Raw genomic sequence first — 24161 nt, 5'->3', positions numbered from 1 at the left:
GAGGGGCCCTGCTAGCTGCTTAACAAAGGCAGAAGTTAGTTCTATAGGCATTCTCCTCTATGTATCAAACACCCTGCTGCAAAGGAAGGTCATTCTCTGTGGGTTTTACCCCACCCAACCCTCTCTGAACGTAGGAGAAACTAATTTAAGTCTCAGAAAGATGAGCTCTCTAAATACACTGCTCCACATGGGCACAGGCCATAAGGAAGATGCCCAGAGAGGACCATAAAGACAGGGTGAGGCCACGTGCCCCAGTGCTGTCTTCTATAAGCCATGCTGATATTGCTCCCCGAGCACCCTATGCAGAAGGAGACAGGCTGAACACAAGCAGGATGTTAGCATTAAATGCAGCAGAGTACAGCATAGGCACAAGCAGGTTAATCACAGAATTGCTTGATCAGAGATACTGGGATTGGGTCAGTCTTGCATCTCTTGCAGCAGTATCGTCTAATCAAGGAGTGTGAATATAGCCCAGATGAAGGGCTGCAACAGGAGCATGCCAGGAGAAAAGCCAAGCTCAATTTACATAAAGCAGACTGCAGCCATTTCCATCCTGAGAACTGCTGACAGAACCAGCCCCAGGAAGGAAGGCCATCTCGCTCCAGGAAGCTCCCTTCCCTCATCGTGATGGAGCCCTGCCTGCTGGGCTTCACGAGCTCTGCTGCTGGTGCCACCATATGGAGCTCTGCACAACATTCCTGGCTGCAGCACTGAACTCGTACATCTGGCTTCGGAGACGCCTCGCATTGTCTTTCCCTATCTGAGTGGAAATACTACCACTTCCCGCCACGTGGAGGACAGAGGCAGATAAGGCTTTAAAAGTGATCTGAACACAAAGCTTCAGGAGAGCAAGCATTTTTATTCTATTGTACCAATCTTAATTTCTGTGGTAATTCCAGAGGGGCAGAAGAAAAGAGAAACCACTGAAAAAAAAAAAAAAAAAAAAAAAAGAAAACAGGCTACACAGGAGGTATGGTGAGTTTGCAAGATCACAGTCCAGTGACTTACCGCATTTTTCAGATCCAGATACTTTGTGTTCCTGGTCACTGGCATCCCAGACAGAAAAGCTAAAATGTCATTGTTTGCCTGTAAGTCACAAACAGACAAAAATTCTTCTCTGTGACACCAAGACAAAAATCCACATAAGAACTATGTATGTAACATGGGACAAGATTGTTAGCAAGCATCTTGACCAGTCTCCTGTATGGGTTCTGATTTCTGCCTGATTTGATCACTGCTGTCTGAACATCACCTCTGAGGAAAAAAAAAAAAAAAAAAAAAAAAAAACCACACACAACTTCTCTATTGAGTTAGCAATCTGGAAATCTCAATGCCAGTAACAGCTTGAGAATTCAGGAATTTTTCCCTGATGCTCCTGCTGCAGTTCTGTCCAAATGCTGAAGTCTTCTCTACATCACTGTATAGAAGGAGTAATCCTCCCATTCACTTCAAAGTAACTGCCTCCTCCTTCAAGGCACTTGCCCATCTGGGGTCTAGAGCTAAATCTGTATGTATCACCTGCCTAGAAAAGACAACAGGTTTCAAGCCCAACTTAGTGTCATTTGGGCCCTTTTGGGAGTCTTGGAAAAAGAATAGAACTTATTTTACAGCTCAGTGACTGGCAACAGCCCCTCACACAACAGAAACAAGGTGGGCAGAGACACGCAGTTCTCACACAGCAAGTCAAAAGAGCAACAGGTTAAGTCAGAGGCCAGGTGAAATGCCTACCACCTCTGTGCACAGCAGCACGCCCCCTCTACCCACCTCATCCAGCACAGCATTGCGCTTTGCCCGTTGTCGTTGCCGCAGAAGAACCAGGCCTGCAATGATGTCAGATGGGACGATGTCAAGGTCTCGGAAAAACTCAGCAAAAAGGTAGGCGATTTCAGAGTAGGCGTCCTGCAAAATCCACGGAGAGACAGGTTTAGGAGGAGTTTGGGTGTGGGGAGCCTCAAAACAGGACACAGAATGAAAACCAATGCGGCAGCAATGGCCTCATTTCTGTAGCACTCTCCAAAACATCCATGGGATTCCTTCAGGGAACACCATATCTGACCTAATCGTTATTAATGTCCTTCGTATTTTACGTAGTTGCGCACATAGGTCTCAGCTGAGACTGAATTTGCACTGTGCTGGTTGCCTCCGTGTGGATAAACAGACCACCTCAACATCAAAACAGGCAAGGCAAACACAAAGGGAGGGAAGGGAAACATTTTCATCTCTGCATTGTAAATAAGGCACAGGAAGTAAGCCAAGAACCAAACAAATCCCAATCCAATGTCATCTCAGAGTCCTACTTTATCCTCAAAAGCAATTTCAGTAGAACAAAGGTGATTCAGGAAAAGTGCACCAATTTTGTCCTATTTAACAGTCTCTTCAGTTCCGTAACTCCGTCCTGGAATCATTTTCCCCATACTTAAGCTAGACCTCACCATCCCTGGTACCCCACAGAGAAAGTGAGGGATTTCTGAATCCTGCCACCAAACTGTCTCTGTCGCTTACATTGTTTGTTATCACACTCTTTGTTATACGATTTCAAAGAGTTAAATCACGACAAGCAGGTGTTACATACTACAGCTTGTGGTACTGAAAGAGCTGAGCAAGTTACCAAGCTTTTCCAAGTTTATCTTGGACCACACCCAAGCAAAAGGGCCTGAAGAGAAAAACCTGTAAAAAGAGATCTGAGTCATTAAATGCAGAGTTCCAGCAGAGAAAGTGACCACCCCCCCCCCAAAAAAAAAAAGGAAAACACCACAGAAGGGAGGGAAGTGGAAGTGATCTTCAAAAGTCACCCAAAGGCTGTGAAGCAGAGTGACATAGATTTTGATGAGGAATGTTGTTTTCCCTTTGGCTCTGTACCATGAAAGAACATGGGGCCTTGAGTGAGAATGGTTTGGGAGGTTGGAGATGGGCTGGACTGCAAGGTGATGCGTCTGGCCATCGCTCAGAACAATGAACTTAAAGGCAGAAGCGACCCAAGGGATAAACAAATAAAAAGTGGGACTTAGCAAGTGCTGTGGGACACAGATAGTCAGTATTTTCACTCATGCCATTGCTAAACCTTTCCTATGAAGATTTAACAGTCTCGTCCTGAACTTCCAAGCCTGTATTTTCATAGCAGCCTTTACTCAGAGTTCAGGCCACGTGACTGCAGTCTGGTCTGTAGAAAGCCTGGGCTGTTCAAGAAAGGCTGGTCTTCAGGTCAGAATCTCTCCATCTCTTTGACAGGCAAGAAAGTAAGTCCCTTCTCCCCCTAGCAGGCTGGTAGGCAGTGACCTACATTCATTCATCTCTGACAAACTCCTGGAGTGCGAGATTACTTTCTGTATTTTTTCACATGCCTACAAAAGGAAGTTAAATCATCTTTAGGAATGGGACTTCAGGTGCCAACTGTGCAGGTTTCCACACCAGCTGTGCTTCTGAAGAGCAAATGGACTTGCATCAACCTCTCCAACATTACAACCACGTAGTCCTCAAAGTACCAACCCCATAAATCCTACCACCGTTCCTACAAGCATGCAAGAAATGCAAATGGACTCAATATAAAATATAACGAAATAACAACCCCTCCTTTTAACACTCTGACCAAAATAAAAGGTCAGAACAAAGAGTCCAACACATGTGTTTTGTTCCAAAGGAGGGGTTTCTGCTGGAGCACTGGATATGACACTGTGGGATTGTCTGCAGTGTTCTGCTACAAACCCTGGAGGCTCTGGGGCTGGCAGAGCCTTAGTGCTGCAGACTTGACTCCAAACCCTTAAAACAGATTCTTGCCCTGATGCCACGTCCGCTCAGAAGAACTCTATTTTCCAGCTCAGAGGACAATCATCCCCTGCTAGAACATTTTTTCCCATGAAGCCTGGGAGAGGCAGCAAAGGATTCATTTCTGATCCATTACATATGCATTCATTCCACACACTGCCATGCCAGGACAAAGTCAGAGCTTGTTTCTTCAAAGAAAAGAGCCTGGAAATCACACAAGCTGAATGTAAAGTGGGAATTCAATAGCACAAGGAATTTGAAGATTCTGGTATCTGCTTTTATGCTCAACTAGAAAAAAAAGTAGAAACCAACAGTCACAGCAGAATGAGAAGTTTGTTTAAAAAAAATCCTGACACGAGGTGAAATATGTTGCATTCCTAGATAAAATACATTTGTTCAGGAATCAGGACATTTGGCTGCCCCTCAGGGCTCCCAAGCCAGGCTGCAGTGCCCGCACTGCCCTGAGGGCAGGCGGCTCTGGGTACCCAGGCAAGGCACCTGGAGGTGCTGCCAGGCAGGAGGGAAGCTGGTGCACCCAAAAAGCAGAGGGGCAGAACGTAACCACCAAGGGAACGCTGCTCTTTGAGCTGCCACAACACAAAGCTTGTTTCGTTGCGGTTTTCCAGACAGATTTTCCTAAGCAGCTCTAGCAGATCTGTGAAGGTCAGCAGTCCTGGGCCGTTCCTCCTGAGCAGGACAGCAGCTCGGGGCCGGATGTCCCCCAGGAGCCACGAGGTGTTTTGTCCAGTACTGCAGGAGCGCCTGGGAGGACCAGCACGCCAGAACACTTGCTGGATTTCTGCAGAAGGGCTGTGACAACTCCTGCCGCCATCCACACTTCGGAAACCGCACCCTGAGGATAACTACGCAGCACTTACCAACAACCCTTTTTAATCTAACTCATACTGGTTGCCATCTGTGATGAACACATGTTCAGGTAGCCTGCACCTGACTCTCCATTATTTTTACATGGCTTTTCATCTTATTGCACCTTTTCCTTTTGAGGTTAAAATCCCAGTCTTATTTCTCTTCCTATACAAGCTCACGTCCCTTCCATTACGCTCCTCTTTCTGCTGCATCTTTTAGGAGATCAAACTATATTTAGTGAGAACATCACTGATGTGGCCGGTCCCTTGATGGCTTTCCTGTCATTTTCTATGCCCTTCCACTGAAGTTAAATGTTTTTTTCTGGGTGTTTTTTTTTTTTTTTTTTGTCACTGCTGTGCAGTTATGTCTTTGTTGAGGTGCCCTTGATAACTCCTAGCTCTTTTCCTGAGAGGTTGTAACTAATTCAGAGCCTATCAGCGTATGTGAGTGATTTGTTTCTTCAAATGCGTACGTATCACCTCATCTTTTTCTATTATGACTTTCGTTTATCATTGATAATTCCCTTGTTCTGCTTGGTCCTTCAGGAGTTCTCAGATACTCTTAATTCTCACCAACCTAAATAGAAGAGTCACCAGCAAAATTCTTTACCTTATTATTCACACCTCCACCAGGTCATTGGGAGTCCTGCTGAATACCACCTTAACATATAAAAACCTGCTCCCACTGCTTTCAGTAGGAATGAATGCACTGATAACTTTTATGGAAGCGAAAATCAACCCCTTACCTTCCTGTGTTCCCTCTTCCCAAACCCCTTCCCACCCCCCAAGCTGTTTTCTGGGAAAGAAAGTACCAACTGTAGCACATAAAAACTTCAAAGTGTCAATCTTCATTTGAATTCATGGATTAGATGGTAGGTTTGAACCACTTGGTATCTAGAAATACTCCTTTACCAATTCTGACAGGTTTACATTTTCCCCCCTTTCAAAGAGGTCTCTTTTTGAAGCATAAAAGACAAACTCAAACAGTAAGAGAAACTGCCTAAGCAAAAGGAAACTGAATCTGACCAAAGTGCTGTCAAGTGCTGAACCTACATTGATGAAAGATGTATTTTTCCACCAGTATCTTCACTTAAAATCACCCCAGTTTGCCACAACAGCAAGGTAAAGAACAACTTCAGGAGAAGAGCCTAAAACTGACAAACAACATTGCTTTTCTGTGCTATTACCTGTCCTAGAGAGCATCCTGTAATACTCAAAAGCAGAAGGTTAAGACTGGCTGTTTTGAAAGAGACAGCTGCCCTCCCCAGCAATGTTGAAAGGTGAAAATCTGCACCTAAAGGGAAACACCAGCTTCTGTTTTTGCACAGAATACCCAGGTTTCCTCCTGCAGAAATACAAGTTTTAATTCAACCCACTCAGGCTAAAAGGAAGGAAAAGGAACTAACATACAGCAAAACTTCAAGACTTTTCATTCTGGGAGGCAGCTCAGCTTGCTGCTTCTTGAAGGACATTTTCGATCCTTGCATACACTGTTCTCAAGGCTTACTGGACTCATTGTGGCTCCAGATCTCAAAGAACATTTACAGGGAAATGAGATACGTCCAGGTTTGACAGCAGGAATCCCACACTGCTGTGCTCTGCTGAGTCCCACGTACCATCAGCCACACACAGAGTTTGCTCTCCGACAGGAGATACTTGGTACCTACCGACTGAGAGTCTTTTGTCCGCGTGCAGCAAAGAAAAACTTTGAGTCGGCGTGTCCAGCTGCTGGCCTGCCCTTCTTCCAGGCGGTGTCTGCAGTAAAGAAATAAAGGGTAGGTCAGCACATGGGGGCAGGCAGAAGAACATGACAAAACAACAGTATGATCAAATAAACCATGCAGCCACAGGTAAAATGCATCCTAAGCCTTACTCTTACATTTATGTTGCTCTAGCAGAGAAAAGGAGACCTCACACAGTTTAAAGACTGAGCTCATTTCATAGGAAAGTGAGCGTATCAATGTTCTAGCCAGGACCAAGCCTCTGTTTTTATATAGACGGCATCCTTCCTGAGCAAGATGGTTGTTCTATATCATCTGCTGAAGGCAGCATGTCCAAGCACCTGGTGGTGCACAGAAGAGGTGTTCCACCTCTTTGGAACTAGATGATCTTTAAGGTCACTTCCAAGCTGAGCCACTCTATGATTCTCTGAATGGAAGGAGTATCTACTGGAAACTTGGTAGCTGCATCAGAAACTTGGTAGTTCTGACATACCACCACTCAGTGCTAACACTTTACCTTGGGCGGGGAGGGTTACAAAAGATACTGAGTACTTAAAATAAAAGCTGTGCAAATCTTTCCAATAAATTGCTTATTTGGAAAAACATATTTATGCTAAGTAATGCAGTAATATAGAACTGAAAAAAGCCTATTCTTTTTTCAAGTACAGTGCATAACTTTAATCTGAAAAGGGAAAAGCAAGCTAAACGTTCTCTTTCAATTTAGAAAAGGTTAAAAGAGCCTGAATACAGAAGGTTTCACTCAACCCACATTTGGTTTATATGACATTTCAATTTCAGTTCAAAATTAGCTAATCGGACAACCCTATTTAAAATAAACTACAGCTGAGTTCATTCCACTGTCGTGAGCTTGCCCTAGTTACAACACTTTGCAGGGTGACAGTCCCTTATGTTTAACTAGCATTCCTGCAGAACAAACCTGAGATCAAGTCAGACTTGGCACTGTTGAAGCAGGTGACTTTTTTTTTTTTTTTTTTTTTGCCAGACAGCCATGCCACCTGCATGTGAGAAAGTCCACAGCTCTTCTCATGCAGGATCTTTTTAATGTGAACACTAACTTCACATGGGGCAGACCCATGTTAATCAATCAAGACCAAATCAAGACCACCACCATTTTTCTGCCAAATGATCACGTCAGGAAGATCCCAAGCACAAAGAGTGGGTTGCACCTGGCAGAAAAAGATGCTGGTAAACAAGCACCTGCCTGCAACAGGAGGAGGAGATTCTGCACGGCTATCCATCAGCTCATGCCTGAACATTATAAAACTACCCATAACCTCCAAGGAAGATTCCAAAGAGTCGAACAGGAATACATGGGTCTTAAGACAGAGCTGGCAACGCCAGTTTGCTCTACAAAACTCCACAGAACTCAGGCAGCAATGCAAAGAACTTCACAACTCCACCGCGGGGGCTGAAAAGCCAGTGTGCTCTGAGCTATTTTCACTCCAACTTTTCCCAAATTCTTTCTTCCTAACAGTGAACTTCCACACGTTTATTATGAGCCCCAGAGCAAGTTTCTTAGAAAAAAGTCTCAGCACAATTAATTGCGTCATTTGTTTTGATTTATTCTGTTAGCTCTGCAAGATTGTAAAAGCCCCCACACATCAAGATGCCACTAGTAAAGGAAAACCACTCTGTAGCAGAGTCCAGTAAGTTACAGAGTACCACAAAAAGGAAGACAAAGTCACATGTTTCCTAATTGTGACAAACAAACCAAGTACTTTTATGAGTTAAGACAAAGGAAACATGGCTCAGATTAAGGTAATGCAAAGGTCAAATTACTGCTGTAACGTCAGAAGGCTCTATCAGACCGAGGGACTTCAATAGGAATGGCTGGTCCTCAGCATCTTGCAGAATCACAATCCAGAAACAGGCTGAAAACTTCAAAGCATACTCCTCAGAAGGATTGTTTTAAGTGGAGAATTTCAAAATATACTCTGGAAACAACTGCTTTAGCAGCAAACCTGTAGTAATATTTTATGTTTCCCTCTCACATTGCAGCCCAGAGCACTGTGCTTGTTAACATCTGTTAACGCTCCCCTTTCTACAGTAGAAATCTGCAAACAGCAAGCACAAGCTCTCTGAAAATGTTACAGGCCTGGAGGGAAAAACCTGGCCATGGCCCAAGGGACAAATACCTTCACTCAGTTGTCTGGGATCTTAAAATTCCAGAGGGCAGATCATTTTTGGTGTTTTGTTTTGTGCTACCTTAAGTTCTCCAGCAAAAAGAACTTCGTAACCTGTGGCACTCAGTTTTCCCTTGGGGAAAAAACATGGATTAAACCCAACAGTTTTTATTTTTTGTGGGGTACAAGATCCACAGTATCTTCATAGCGTCTTCCAGCTTCTCATCCAGACCTGCATAGGAATGTCTTGATCATAATGCAGCAATTGCACACATTAGGCTTACATGGCACTAACTGAACATCCAAGGACAGCGTTAGTAACATACTGGAAAGGTAAGAAAGAGCATCTTATATTCTGCAGTAAAAACCAGGCTCCTTCAAACAAAGCTTGCCTTCAAAAAAAGCTTGTTGTGTGGCCCTTAGAAGAGTCTAAGTACTTTTTTCCTACAGAAAAATACAGTCTGAAGCATCCCATTTCAAGACACTGAATGAGCACATATCCGAAACACTCCTTGAATATACATTCCCAATGAGAAATACAAAATTTGCAGAGTATTTTTGTTTTAAAAAGTCTCATTTTTAACATTCAAAACATAATGCCCTCAGTCCTACAAAGCCACATTCCTTGCTGACAGTTACATATGTCAAGACTGCATAATAAAACAAAAGCCTGTTTGTGTTGTCCCACTACTGGAAAAAGCTTCTGAAAAATGCCTTGCTTGGTGAAAAAAGCTTTCACATCCCCATCTGGGTAGCTCAAAGATGCAATCAATTCTTAATTAAAACATCTAGCTTCCAACACAAAAGAAACTGTTTCCTGGCCAAAACCAAATACAAGAAATCTCAGGCCAAAAGGTCCTATTTTGCAGATAAAAATAAAGGAGGAAATGGCTTTGGAAGGAGATGCCTCTACCTAAGCAAAATCTAAGCACTGCCTTGCTGTTACTAGGCAAAACACAATGTTACAGGACAGACAAACAAGCTGTTATGATCAGCACTGTGGTTCAAGGGGCTAGCAAGTATTTACAAAACCAGTGACTAATGCATAATCCATCCAGATACCTCGTTGCTTTGCCTCCTTTAGATACAGATGCCCACACACAGCACCTGACAGTCTGCGCTGCATTCCTCCAAAATCACCCTCACCAAAGGGAAGCAACGCCTGAAGCTGAACGCTCCCTGAAGCAAGGCAGGGAGAATGCCAAGAAGCAAAGAAAGCAGGGCACCCTTCCAGAAATGCTGCTTTACCGCAGGTTGTATGTCCTCAAGTTGCGCTGTCTCCGCTTCGTGGCACGCAGTTTGACAAAGGTCCGGCCTGTCGGGTCGAAGACGCACAGGACCGTGATGCAGACGCTCAGGATGACAACCCAGTTGCACACAACCATTCCTACAAAGAAAGAAGAGGAGTCAGGTGCTCTGCCCTTAAGTCTTGGCAGCATCATCGTTCTCTGCTCTTCTCCACAGACATCACACGTACCTCTCCGTTGCTGCAGGGCAGACAGAGGAATTTAACCCAAATACTTTTGCAGCCAGCTGCAGCACGAGTAAATATCCTCTGCAAAGGCTTCTGACCACAGCTAGGTTTTCCAGCTGTTTTAGGAGATTGCCCATGCAGCAGGCCATTAAACACTCATTGAGTACCTAGGTGGACTGTAACATTACCATCAGCCCCCAACCAGTCCGCTGAGGGATTGAAAAGAAATTCTAGAAAAATGGTAAAGCCATTTTGACCAGAAGAGGAACCAGGTCTTTCAGATTCCCCAGTCAGACCCTTCCATGGGAATGTGAATTCTTGCCTCGGTGCAGACAGCACAGACAAATGAATAGAACAACTGTTCTGAGCTCTAATGTCTCAGGGAAACAAGCACCACATTTACAGCTACAATCCACTTCCAACAGTCAATCCCCACATGCATGAATGAATTAGCTCTCCAAGGCAAGAGGATGTCTGCGCATACACAGGACTGCACACAAACCACACTCCAAATACATACCCAAAGTGACACTCTTTGCGGTGATATCATTGCAGGAAGTGTAGTACTGCGTTAGCCAAATGATGCCCACAATAGCATACACAAACTCAATCACCAAGATAGCTGAAACAAAAGGAACACAATGAATAGTAGCAGCATCTCCCTAAGGATTAATGACTGCCTCTCCTCATCTTCTGGAGAGGAATCTCAAAGACAGGTTCGTTACAGCAGTGGCATAGGCTAAATGATGGCAGGACTGGGCCCCAGTGCTTTGGAAGGAGTTATTCAAGAAAGCTAACCAAAAACGTAATGCCTCCGTAACAGTAACTACTCCTAAGTGACACAGGGACCACACAGCTCTATGTGCAAGTACTCTGGCTGCAGAGGTGTGAATCAACCTTCCACCCATGGCAGTGGAAAGACTCCCAGGTAATAAGAATCACCACCTAGGTGATTCTCAATCACCTCAGAGAGCTGGCCTGATTCAAAGAAATGGAGTAAATAGGGATGTGTACCCAGGATTAATTCTGCTTACTACACTGAGCACATGTTCCCATCACCTCTGTCCTTTGCAGTCCTTACAGCAACAGTTGCCAGGATGCAGTCCTGAAGGAAGCATTTACTGGCTCCTCAGTTCTGCACAATACCCTGGCAGTGAGCGAAAAACCTGGGGGTTAACAGTGGTTCAACAAAGAAGTTGGGGAACGCAACCAAGTGCCCATCCTCACTTCCTCAATGCATTACCACCCCGAAGTATAGACGGGGAGCCAGGTACTGAGAGAGTAAGCAGCTTACTTTGATACGCCTAGCATGCTGTTGGTGGAGCTGAGACTGAACCCACGTTCCAGCCTGATGCCTGACCATCCACCCTCCTCATCTACACATGGGCATAGTATCGGGCAGCAGGTGGTCTGCTAGAGACTCTCACCATCCCAGAAAGACTGGTTCAAAGAGCCAGGTAGCAAACAGCTTGTGAGAGCAATGGGCCAGAAACCAGAGCTGGACCCAGCCCCTCATCAGCGCAACCTACGTTCTGAAGCAGCACTTGGCATTGCCCTCCTTAGCTGACCTCCCCTCTGAGAGCGCCAGCTGCAGAGCAGGAGCAGCAGCAGCAGCACAGACAAGGCTGTTGTGGGCTCACATCAGAGCTATATCCTTCGGTTCGTAGGCACTAAATATCACATGCTGAAACAGGACAATCGCACGGACCTTGCCCATGAAAAGGTCACAGCCCTACGTCTATCATCAGAGCTGACAAAACTGTTAAGAGTAAAAAACATCAGCTAAACATACATAAGACCCATGTTACAGTGTAAAAACAGCATCTGAACATGGGTCTAGTTTAACACAGACAGGGAAGAAATCTGGATTATTCTTGGGTAGGAAAATGGCGCTTTGGATTCTCTCTCCTTCCCTTGCCCCATTTAGTCTGTTTTTAACAGTGTTACTCAAGCTGTCAGGCTCTACGTGCTTCCCTAGGGAGACCGCAGTGTGTCTGGGAAACTGGAGAGAAAGATTTGTTTGCTCTTCATGTTAATGATTTGCACTTAGCACTCAAAGGCGGAAATGTCTCCCAGACAGAGCTTTCAAGCAAGGTTACCCATATTTTAGCAAATTTTGCATGAAAACAATCCAGCAAAAACATGCGATGCAAAAACATGCAATGCTTTGTTGGAATGGACTTGACCCTGCCTCTCCGAAAGATTCTCTTAGAATCGTCACCTAGCAGAAAAAAAAAAAATCCAATCAAGTTTCTGTATCTAGAAGAGAATAGCAGTATTCTATTCTGGAATACCAGAGGAGAGAAGAAAAACTAAAATGGAAACCCTGAATGACAGACTAAAGAACAATCCCTTTTACAGCCTAGTTCTTAGTGAGTGTGCAAAACAGGAAATGTTTTTAGGAACACAAGATAAATATGCACCCTAAGAGAGAATGCAACTAGTGAGCAGGTGGCAAACCTATTTATCTCCAAGTGCCTGGAGGTAGAGTATCAGAGTGCAGGTTGCTGGATGGAGAGATGCATCACATGTGAGTCAAGAGGTCAGGTACGTCTTGAGGTAGGTGGATGCAGATTTAAGTATATATATGACAGGCAAGGACATGCACATGCCTCAGGGTGAGAACAGCCATGATTTACAAAGGCATATGTCTGTATCATAGGAAAACTTGTGGAAAAAAAGGTGGGAGAGAGGTGTAGATGCATCTCACTGTGGCAGATCTGTGTTGCAAGACAGAAGGGGAGCATATTTTCTTAGAGGAAAAGGATGTACCTGCATTGCAATGAGGATGACAAGTTAAAGGTTTGCTAGAAAGATATTTGGGGCACTGCATGAGAGTCCTACAGCAATGACAGGGTGCAGTATATGTGATGTATTCAGATGCATATCACATACAAGTGGCCATCTGGATGTCTTTCAGAAGCTGTGTGTTTGTCAGGGTGTGGGGAGAGAAGTCTTCTGCGATAGCAGATGGCAGTGTGGAGGCTGAGTCATTAGGAGGCCTCAGGCCGCTGCCTCTTACCCAGTCTGACATAGAGCACATACTGCATGGAGTCCCGGGGCTCTGTGTACAGGATACTGCCTCGCATGCTGAGCCAGATGATTGCCACCTCTGCGATCATACAGCTGAGCAGGATGCCCAGGTAGCCTCTGCCGTGGTCCACCAGGTTAAGCGAGCAGGCCTCGTTGGGGTTGTACACCAGCCCGAAGAGCACCACGGAGAGGATCACAAACCTGCCAGTCACAAACCAGCTCGTTACAAGAAGCCAAAGAAAGCCACATGCAACATCCCACACCTGCTGTCCTCAAAGTTACCAAGGATCCTCAGTGTCCCACCTAACTTGGCTGCCGACAACTAGTATTAATTTGTTCTGGAAATCCCCTCCCCACAAGCCATCCATGCTAGCCCCACATCAGAACAATTTGATGATCTATGTCAAGGCACGTTATCCCATGGGATCTGCTACTCCAATTGCTTTTCCTGTGCCCCTGTCCAGAAACATTGCCCCAAACTCCAGTGGACAATACTGGGTAGCTCAGGAGGATAAAGGGAGCTCTGGTCAGGCTTTTTCTTTGGAACTGGAACTTAGAAGAGAACTCCTCCAAACAACCAACAGCTGGAAATATGCTGGTGTCCATCAGAAATGCCCCACAGAAGCCTTCCAGACACTTGTATAAGTGCAGGAAGAATTACAGCTGTAAGGAACAGGAGCAGCAAAAAATAAATAAATAAATAAATCATGGAATTATTCAAGCCATCATCCTGCCTTTCTCACTTACCAGGTGGTATGCAGGAGGAAGAGGAAGACTGCTGGCAAAACGAGGTCATCGCTGCCTACAGACCAGCGACGGCGGAACACGACAATCCCTGGCATGGCTAGTGGGTCTGAGAAAGTTCAGCAGGCACGACACTCACCTCCTAGAAAAGAACAGAATCAAAGACACTGCTGATCCTCTTCACCCCCAACAGCAGAGCCCTGCAGCCCCATACCAGCAGAAGGACCACACCTGAGAGCTACCCTATTTTTACACCAAAGATGGTAGAGCTTCTTCCTTCCAGCACCAGGGGGCATGGCACGCTCGGGAAGGAGCACACAGGAGAAGAAGGTACAATTTGAAGGGTGGGAAGGATTCGGTGACTTAAACACCTGCTTCACCTGACGAAATCACCACTCACCCAGCTCCACTTCACAAGATTACCGGGAATCCTGTTGCAGCTCTGTGTCAGTAAGTAGCCAGGTGCTTTGGACAGGTTATGCGGGGGCCTCAACCCTAAATAAGGCCCTATTACCGTGTTCTTCCACAGACGTACCTGCTGCAGCCTCTTCTCTCGTCCAACAGTGCCCTCCCTCACTTGGCTCAGCAAGCCAGAGCACCATTAACAGTTAGCAGTAGCATTTGACAAAGCTATTGACTGACTCCCAACAGAAAGCACTCAGCCGAGGGAGCAAACTCCTAGGAGATCTCTCGCTCAACCACAAGTTGCACAAAGCACCCTGCCAGCTCCACATCTCCTTTGTGTTCAACGTTGGCCCTGGCGGGGACTAGCAATTAAGAAGGTCGAAGATTGAGGGGCTGGCTGTTCCTCCTCGCATTTTGTTTGTGCTCCTATTTCTAAAGCTCCACAAACCCTTTTTAAAAAAAGAAACAGCAGTGATATAAGTCACAAGACTCCACAGGGCTATCCAGACACCTCCTCCCAGCAGAGCTCTCCCACACCACTTCAGTTCTGCTGTGCACGCTCCAGCCTGCTCCAGTCCAATTCTGCGGGGTCAGACCAGTCCCGTCTGTCCCCACAGCACCCCCTCTCCCCTCTGGCATTTCTGGTACAACACACTCGGACCCTCAGCAGCAGCTGTGCCTTCTGTACAGTTTTGTCCACCTTCTACTTCAGAGATCTTGCCTCTGCATGGTCTGCCCACAGCCACCAGAGATCCAACTGCAGCGATGGTCGCTTCCTCCCTCACTCACTCCAAACCCCACCACGCTCCCGACCTGCACCCTCCTGTGCTACCACAGACCAGGGCACCACACGCGTTGGCCTCCCCTCTGAGCGTCCCCCCAAGGCATCTCAGTCCCAAATCACAGCACGGCTCCCAGCCCCTGCCCACCCTCCACCTGCACGTGCCACAGCCGGGGCGCTCCAGCCACGACCTGTGGTCACCACGCTGCTCCACAGCTGTGTCTTGGAAGCAACAACAGCTTTTCATTTTGCTGCTAGGCAAAAAGGAAAGTGTCCCCATTTGTTATTTGTGATGTAATCAGGACTTCCAACAGCATTTTACGGGGAGTATCATCTGCTGCACCTCACACATCACACAAAAAACTTAACTTGCACATCTCTAAGTGCTCCAAGTTTAAAAAAAAAAAAAAAAACAACAACAACACAACGGTACAAGTTTCATGGTCACATTTAAACTAGTTTGAACCTTCTTCACTGTAACACGAGTGCTGGTTCTGTGACAGACCACACTGTATCACAGCACCAGCTGCTGCAGGTAGAGAAACCTCCCCGTCCTACCAAGGCGTACTCAGTCACACGCGGTTACCCCATCCCTTTCCCGCGGTGCAGACCACCCCAAAACAGAAGCCTCCCTGCTGTGCTGACACCCAGGGCCACCGGCTCAGCCCCACCTACCTGCTTCAGTCCCCAAGCACCGAAAACACGCACAAGTCTTGCGCACTTTCCGGGAGACTCCATAGCGAACAGGCTGACGCTTCCAGCACGTTACTCACTTGGGCGAAGGAAACGCTCCATTCCACAAACACAGCGAATGTGCAATTACAACACCATTTGGATTCACACTTCCTTAGCACATAATAATCAGAGCACTCGGTACATTGCAGCTCTACCTTCAAACTGCTCACTCCTCTGGCCATCTGGCAACTCCTTCCAGCCTCGCCGCGAATAACCCGCCTGCACGACAGCCCCTGTGCCTCCAGTACCGCTAGCCCCGCTCCGTATACGTGGATGCACTTTCCGACATCCTCATTTGCTCTGCCTCTGGCCAAGCTCAGCTCCCGTCATCCCCAGCTCACGGCCGTGTCCCACCGAGGAGCTTTCCACAACTCTTGGACCCCTCCAAGTGCAGGCAGGCGCTCTCCGCCTGCTTTCACCGCCCCACCAGCTCGGGGCAGGGTATCAGCAAGAGCAGCAAGCACCTGATGGGAATTCCTCGGGCAGCAGCCCGGCACTCACCGTCACACACGAGACCGGTCACCGTGGGGCTGTTGCTCCTAGCTGTATGCTTAGCAGGCAGCCAGCACGCTGCAAAAAGAGTCCCGATTAATTTTCAAAGACTGCCCGTGCCAAACCTGAACTGTGAGGCCCAGGGCCTCGTCCCTGGTTTGAGAAGAAAGGAGATGATAGAAGGCCTGAGACTGTAAAGCCCACAAAAAAAAAAAAAAAAAAAAAAAAAAAAAGGCACCACCATAATGCTGTCACTGTGAAGACTCTGGCTGCATGCCAGGGTAGCAGATCCCAGGAGTTACATTTCCAGAAGATGAAGATGGGAGTTCCAGCAGGGGAACTGGGAGGAAAAGTGGAAGGTCAGAGTGCAAACAGCCCTGAGACCACTGACCCTAGTTTGCAACAACAAGAATCCCTTGCACTGACCCAAAAATTGCTCCAAAGAGTGGAAGAATTCCCAGGACCTTGAAATCTGAACCGTGGTGCGAGAAGCCCCAAGCTCCCAACGTGAAATTCGGGGGAGGCACATGCAGGAGCGAGCTTTGCGTGCAAGGAGTCCAGAGCCCTGCCCCTTGCATCAGAGGCAGATGTATGGAAGCAGAAATCTTACATGGCCCGCGGTCCAGCTGCCGCTCATCCTTCTCTCCCATGAGGGCGTTTCAGGAGAAGAGCACGTCCACGGCGCCAGGCATCACGAGCGAAGGAGGGAGCAGCAAACTCTTCTTGCAGCCATTGAGAAGCCCGGGCGGCGGAGGGAAGGACGGCGCGCTGCCTGCCTGCTGCCCACGGAGCCGGGCAGCATCCTCCCGGCAACTCCCTCTCCCCGCGAGCCTGGTTTCTTCAGCGGGGCTGCCGAGAGCCGAGCCAGGGGTCGTGACTCCCCCTTCCACACCCCCGGCACCCTCTGGAAGGAAGTGACATCATCCCTATTCTGAGGAGATTGTGTGCGAATTGTGGGAAGGATGGGGAGCAGCGAGAGCAGGCGACGCTGTCAGATGCGTGCGGGGAGATGGGAGGGAAGGGAAGGCTCCAGCAGCGCCAACCTCGAGCCTCCTCCTCCCGCAGCGAGGCCGGCGGCACCGGGAGCGCCGCGGGCACGGCCACAGCTCGGAAAAGCACCCAGGCATCGGGAGGGTGCTGAGCCCGGCCGGGAAGGCCTTGGGCCACCGGCATCTCCTCTGGCACGCACTGAATGACCAGGGGGAGGGGAGCTGGACGGGACACAAAAGGGGCACACAGAGGGGGCCACCCGCCGCAGAAAGGAGAGCCTGTTCCAGAGGAGCAGCCTCTGCCGGCCTTTTCAGCCGCTAATTCCTTGTGACACGCTCTGGGGTATGACAGGATGTGGGGGAAGGGGAGAATTAGCCGGCTGCAGGGGAAGGCTTAGAGAAAAGAGCAAGGGAGAAAAATGCTACAGCGAGACAACATTCCAGCTAAACCTGGGAGATTTAGTCTAATCCAACATCCCATCACGGCTGACATTAGCCTGGGAAGAAGGCGGGTGAGCACAAGCTGAGCCCAGCCCCAGCCCAAGGATAAGGGCTGCGCGCGCCCCGTGCTGCAGGAGCCCACCCACGCCACGCCAACACCCGCAGGAGAATCAGCGCCTCCCAGCTCCCCGCACCACGCAGGCACCCGAGGCTCAGCTGCACCCACGCAGCCCACGCCGACTCCTCGTGAGCCCCCTCCAGAGGGTCCCCCAGCCCCAGACCCGCCAGGCCGGGGGCTCGCTCAGCATCCCCTCCTCGGCTGCCCCGAATGCTCCCCAGGTCCCCGCTCGGCCTCTTGTGTTTCAGACCGTGACCCGCTACTCCTGCCAAGCTGAAGCTGTGAGGCCAACCGCATGCCAAAACCCGATCCCGCACAGCGCCACGAGTTTCTTCTCGCTCTGACGGACCGCTGGTGATGTCCACACAGAGACACTCGCGGGGGGACGCCCTGCTAGCCTGGCACACTCATCATCTCCCCCCGGCACGAGGCGGTGACCTGTGTGCGACAAGACACCGTGCAGGATGATGGAGCAATCCCAGCCCTAAGGGTGGCTCTGCTTACACGCAGCAGTCACCGTAGGACAAGGCCCCTCGCCGCCCCGGCACTGCTCCTTCCAGGGGGAACAGCCCAGGACTGCCGTTTTTCACAGAGCTGCTTAGGAAAACCCGCCTGGAAAACTGCAACGAAACAAGCTTTGTGCACTCTGCCCTTCCACTGGCCTGTGCGGTCTCAGCAGAGGTGGCTCCGGGTACCTGGGCAAGGCAGCTGGTGGTGCAGCATCGTCATTTCCAGAGGGACGTGTTCCAGAGATGCGTCCTCTGCCTGCCACCACGCAGGATGGCACTCACGAGCACTTCCCGCAGCGCTGTGCAACTTTCCGCGTCTCCTTGCAGCAACAGGAACACGTTCTGCCCCTTGTCAGCGTGCCGGCATGCCTTCACCTTCCTAAGTTATTTATTAGAGCTATTGAAGCTCGCTGGATTTCTTGTGGATGCCTGCATTATTATTTTTTTTTTTATATACTGAAGTGAACTCAGAAAGCAACAGCACTGGAAAATAACCACGTTTGTCACATTCAGGTGACCAAAAATGCCATTCAGCATGATTAACCAGACAGCTCCCGACCCTTAAGTGTGTGCTGCTTCATAAAACCCGAACCCTTCCCCTGCAGTAACAGCACTTGGGGAGCAGACAGGGTTCCAGCCCTGCCTGAAGCACACAGCCCCCCTTCCCCTCCTCACAAGCACACCCCACAGCCACCACGGGCAGCCTGCCCCACGTCGGGTCGCCACCCCTGCGGCTTACAGAAGCCCCCTGTTCCTGCTCAGCATGCCTTTCTTAAGCACTTACTGTACTTGACGGAAATCATCAATTAGAACTTGGACCCGACTTTATCAATCCTTGGCCAGCTATTTTTAAAGGCCTTAAATGAAGCTCTTTCTGTTTCTGAGCTCGGACCCTCACAATCTGGGAATTGTTCCTTGCAGCGAGACGCAGGGGATGTGGTTTCATCCCCACTGAGATGTCCCGAGGCTGGTCAGGCGTTTCCTTGCCGGTGTCTGCACGCTTGCAAACCCATCTGGCCCCATCCAGGACACGGCCTGCGGCAGGAGCTGGACAGCAAGGTCAGCTGCGTCCAACTTCCCTGCACAATCCACCCACTAGCAAACAAAGGGAAGAAATGAGCCAGGTGACAGATGAAAGAAAAGCATCCAGACCTTCAAAAAAATGCATCCCCTGGATGGGAATACCTCAAAGTAACATGGAAGGATACCTACTGAGTGTACAAGGTGAAACGGAGGCTCATACTCTAACAGGAAGACAAGTCCCACAGCACCAGAGGAGGACGAGTTCTTCCAACACAGGGCTGCCTTTTGCAGGCAGCAGCAAGTCCGTATTGCAAGCAATGCCTTCAAGAACTGTAGGGAAAGCTCCTTCCCTGGGGGGAGATGGAAGAGCGGCTGCCAGAAGGCTGTGAGGACAGATCTGCCGTAACTGAGCAGGCTTAAGGGAGCAGATTTGTATTTTGAAGAATATGACACGTATTAACGTAACGTCTAGGAGCCACATTTACAATCAAGTCACAAGCTGCTCGGCACGAGCAGACAATGCAGGCAAAGTCACGGCTGTTGGAGTACCAGTCTCACACCTACTTTGAAGATCCTCCTCCGTACCCTCCTATTTTCCAAGCAGAAGGAAATAAAGTGAGGCAGTGCCAGAGCCACCAGGTCAAGTCACCAGGTCTGAGCCAGGAAAGGTTCAAAAAGTCTCCTGTGGCCTGGCCCGCTTCAGGCAGGGCTCCCCCACGCCACGCTGTCACCAGCAGGGAACTACTGCAATTAGGTCAGACCCAGAGCCGTGACAGTGCCCACTGACACAGACACCCAGAGCACACACTGAGTACAACCTGAACTTCAAACCCCACGCGTGGGGCAAGCACTTACCATTACGTCCTGCTTTAAATCCCAAATTTTGGTTTAAATCCCAAATGCGGGCATGATCCTGCCCTTGGAAATGCAGTAGCGATGGCTGCCAGACTAGGCTGGTAGCAACAGAGCAGCCCAACACGCTGGCCTGTCCCCAGCTCTTCGTCCCTAATGCTTCTTCAAAGCCCCCGTCCTCAGGCAGAAGCATCAAAGTGTCTTCAGGTGATTCGTCCCATCGAGGTGGGACAGCTGGACTAGATGATCCTGAAGGTCTTTTCCACGCTTAATGATTCTATGATTCTAATTGCACGTGCTCCTTGCTTACATCCATTCCCTTTGTCTCTTACCCCAGACACCTTGGGGAGAAATTGCTCTCGTGAGTCCTGCTCCATCTTCAGACAAACAACTTCTCCCACCCATTTACCTTCTTGAACCTCACAGCCTTGCAATTTACACCTGGGAATTTCAAAAGCCTCTTATCAGAGAGCTGTTCTGCTTCGTTTTAACAGTGCCTCTCCTCTAACAAGGAGAAAAAAAATCAGCTCTCAAAACCTTACTACTGAAGCAGGGGATGTTGTCACATCTGCTACACACTCTGAAATGGCTATTTTCCTGTAGGATGATGCCATACAGAGCACACCACAAAGGGTCCAAGACGGAAATATCACCCGCTTCTGAGCAATCATATTGCTAGTCCCAGGTGATCAGAGCCATTAACTGAGATTTAAAAATTCACAAGTGTATTTCCAAGAAGAGATGCTCCCATTACCATCTTTCAGTTGGATTTCAGGGTTCTGCAGACAAAGGGTTCGAGTTTCCAAGCATTTTTCTGCAACTGCAGGGACTGTAACTTCTTCCTGTCTAACAACAACACGGGAGATAACAAGCATTTAAGAACAACACACTGCAAACTGGCAGCGTATCTGCCTCCCTTCAAAGGAGCTTCACAGAAACGGAGTGTGTGAGGGAAGAGCAGGTGACACGCTCACCCTCGGGCTGGGACAGTGCCTTGCTTCTTTGGGAGGGCTGGCTAGCCGTGCTGCTGCTGCCTTCAGCATGCCAAGATGAACACGTTTTCTGAATGATTTTTCTTCTTGAGACACAGACATACAGACACTGGAACGACCGACACATCTGCATGGCGTGTGCTTGCCCACAGTGCTGCCCTTCTTCTGGAAAAAGAAAGAATTCTACCGACTCTCACTGTCCTTACTGTGAGAAGATGGAAAAGTCCTAAGCAGAGCTGAACGATACCAAAATGCTGCTACTACTACTCGCAGCGCTCCTTCACAGCTTTCCAGCCAGCGGTTAAAAGCAGGATGAGGAATCCACGGAACTGAGAAGGAAGTGAAGACGCTCTCCCCCTGGCGAGATGTTCCCACGAACCTGCTGCGATGCCCGCGGCGCCCCTGGCACCAGCCGAGCCTGCTCTCCTGGCTGTGCTCGCAGCACAGCTCTCCTGAGCACAGCAAATGCTCCCAGCAAGTGTACTTCAGGGGTGGCTTCGCCAAGGGGGCTGCCCGTCATTCTCTGCTGCAATTAGCGAGATGTGTGTAAATAGGAGAAAAATTGGCAGGACCTAAAGTTCCCCTCCCTCCTCCCCCCAAGTTGGCATACCCCACAGGCCAGGATTTATCCACAGGCAGGCAAGGGACAACTTGGCAGGGGTAAGCACAGTCCTCTTAAAAGCGTCTTCAAGTGCCAAACAAGTTAGCGCATAAAAACAGAGATCCCCATGAGAAACCTGACTGCCCAAATTCAGGAAGAGTGATGTTCAGTGATGTTCTCGGATGTGAAAACAGCCTCACTCTACAGCTCCAGGACGACCAGGGATTTTATCTCAGGAGGTCTCACCACAGCATAGCTCCAAGCTTCAGGATTGTCAGGCTACAGAACGTTAAAAAGTCTCCACAAATAACTGGTCAAGAAACAACAGAAGCCGACAGACAGCCTCACCTTAAAACGAGCCACTTTACTGGAAACCTAGGAGTACAAAAAGGAGCACAATCCAAGTCTGCTGACATTAATTTAGTTAAAAACAACACCCCGTCGTTGTATCAATGCCGACATATCTGCAGCCACCTACATTTTGTGCTAGCAAAGCCCACAATCTGAGCTTTCTGACGATTCCAAGCTCGAGCAAAAATAATGTCCAAGTTGCTAGGGGAAAAAAATGTATTAAAAAGTGAAACTAATTTTGTATTTCAAATAGAACTTACTGTTCTACAGGGTAATAAAACCTGCTAGTGTTTAATAGCCAGCAGTCAGTGACAAGAAAAGCCTGGCTTGATCAGGGAAGGAAAAGGATGCTGGAAAGTATCACTGGCATGAGCCAGCACAAGTCTGTGGGCAAAGCCAAAACGCCGGGCATCCCAAGCCCAAGTGGCATCAGCAGGCAATGCCAGCACAATACTGGCCAGCCCATGTTTGCATACGAGGTACAGCAGTTAATTTTTCCTGGACCCATCCACTGGGGATTGCAATTCTTCATTTCTTGTTGTAACATCTCATGGCTGCCTTCAAAATTTGGTAATTCACAGTTGTAAACCACACAAGTATTAATTTGCCCTTAGCAAAACCAACCAGGGCTGGGTTAAGTCAGCCAGGGAGAGAAAGTGGTAAGTGGTGCTTTAAGGAATATTTTGGATGTAATCAACCGCTGCCAACCTGCCACCCTTGTTTCTTCAGGCAAGCTATTTTTCACTACAATCCTGGCAAATTCAAATCTGTCAGTTTTACTCCACCCTGCAACGCTTCTCAGATCAGCCAGGAGAAAAGATCTCAGATCGACCAGGAGAAAAGAATCAGGAGCAGCGTACCTCGGGGTGAAAGTAAATGAAGTTGGCGATGGTTCCCTGAGGTGGCTAACCTCCAAGTGCCCTGTCCTCAGGAAGAGGGGAAACTCCAGCCACGCTGAAAAACAATTGCCTTTCTGCGATACCACAGCCAGGCTCCCCGGCTTCCTACTTTACACTAGTGGGCAAACAGTTTTCCCAATAACTTGACTCATTGCTTCGGGAATTCCCTAGAGGATGAGTCACATTACAGGGAAAGCCACCAGTCATTCTACGGGGAGCTACACGGACCACCGCTGCCAATACGAGAAGAGTGAAAGAAGTGGGAGAACAGAAGATCAGTGCCAAACTCTGGAAAACGGTGCGGTCAACAGCACTCCTTGGCACTCCTTCCCTGCTCCCCTCCCCAAAAAGCACCCAGGAGTGCTCGCGCCTGGCTGTGGAGAGGTGGCAGCAGGCTCCCGAGCCTCACGGTGGGGCGCTGGAGGGAGGAAGCGCTGGCTCTGCTCGCATCAAGAAGCGCCTGACAGAGGAAGGAAGGTGCTGAGGAGATAAAACCATGCACTGTGGGGAGTGGAACGGCAGCACGAGGGGCACAGAGCTGCAGGGCCCCTCACTGCATCCCTGCTCAGCAGGGACCTCAAACAGCGCTGCTTCTGCTGCCTTACGACCCACCACAGCTTATACTGCAATTTTCCCTTTCCTCCCATCCCATTAGGACGTTCCTAAGTGCACCCATGCTCCAGTCAAAAATGCTGAGAATGCCTGCTGCACGGCAAGGCTGCATCCTAAAGCACCTTTTCATAATGCCACTTGCAATTGTTAAACGGGGATGCTAATGATGTGAAACCGTCAGGCTCATCTGTGCTGGAAATTCACTTCAGCCAGGTTAAGGCTTACCTGGCTGCTGCTGACGCTCACCTCCTGGAGCTGCATGTTTGCCTGTTTGTTTCAGTGATTTTGCCCTCAATTGTCCCTAATTGCAGGACCTGGGCTGACAGCTCCATTTCTGCTCAAGCAGCGGGTCCTGGTGTTGCTTCTCCAGTCTCTGTGTTACGTCTGCACTGACAGGTGGCATCTGTAAGTCTCCTTGAGCACCATGTGCCTTCACCTGGGTTCAGCTCCCTCCTTTTTTTGTCTCACATTCTTTGCTTCAGGCAGGAGAAGCGTGCCTGTGTCTTACATTCCCAGAAACCAACCTGAAAGTATGGGGCCATCACCCATAGGTGATGCATCACCCAAAGGCGTGTATATTCAGTCCCGTCCTTAAATCACCCAGGACAAGACCTGAA

General features: G+C 48.7%; 1 protein-coding gene across 1 annotated transcript in view; it reads right to left on the bottom strand.

Moving 5' to 3' along the window:
- DAGLA (diacylglycerol lipase alpha) overlaps window positions 1-24161 on the bottom strand; it is a gene marked incomplete at its 3' end in the record, with an annotated part of 58309 nt that overhangs the window by 16148 nt on the left and 18000 nt on the right. The window contains exons 2-8 of the mRNA XM_084288470.1: window positions 13748-13886; window positions 12990-13201; window positions 10488-10589; window positions 9742-9880; window positions 6296-6383; window positions 1765-1899; window positions 1009-1086 (exon numbers count right to left, since the gene is read on the bottom strand). Of these exons, the coding sequence (XP_084144596.1) occupies window positions 1009-1086; window positions 1765-1899; window positions 6296-6383; window positions 9742-9880; window positions 10488-10589; window positions 12990-13201; window positions 13748-13842 (849 nt within the window). The 5' untranslated portion in view covers window positions 13843-13886. The remainder of the gene's footprint in view (window positions 1-1008; window positions 1087-1764; window positions 1900-6295; window positions 6384-9741; window positions 9881-10487; window positions 10590-12989; window positions 13202-13747; window positions 13887-24161) is intronic.

The sequence above is a fragment of the Netta rufina genome, assembly GCF_964035555.1.
Source record: "Netta rufina genome assembly, chromosome: 5".
Classification (NCBI taxonomy): domain Eukaryota; kingdom Metazoa; phylum Chordata; class Aves; order Anseriformes; family Anatidae; genus Netta; species Netta rufina.
This window is presented reverse-complemented; position numbering and strand designations above follow the sequence as displayed.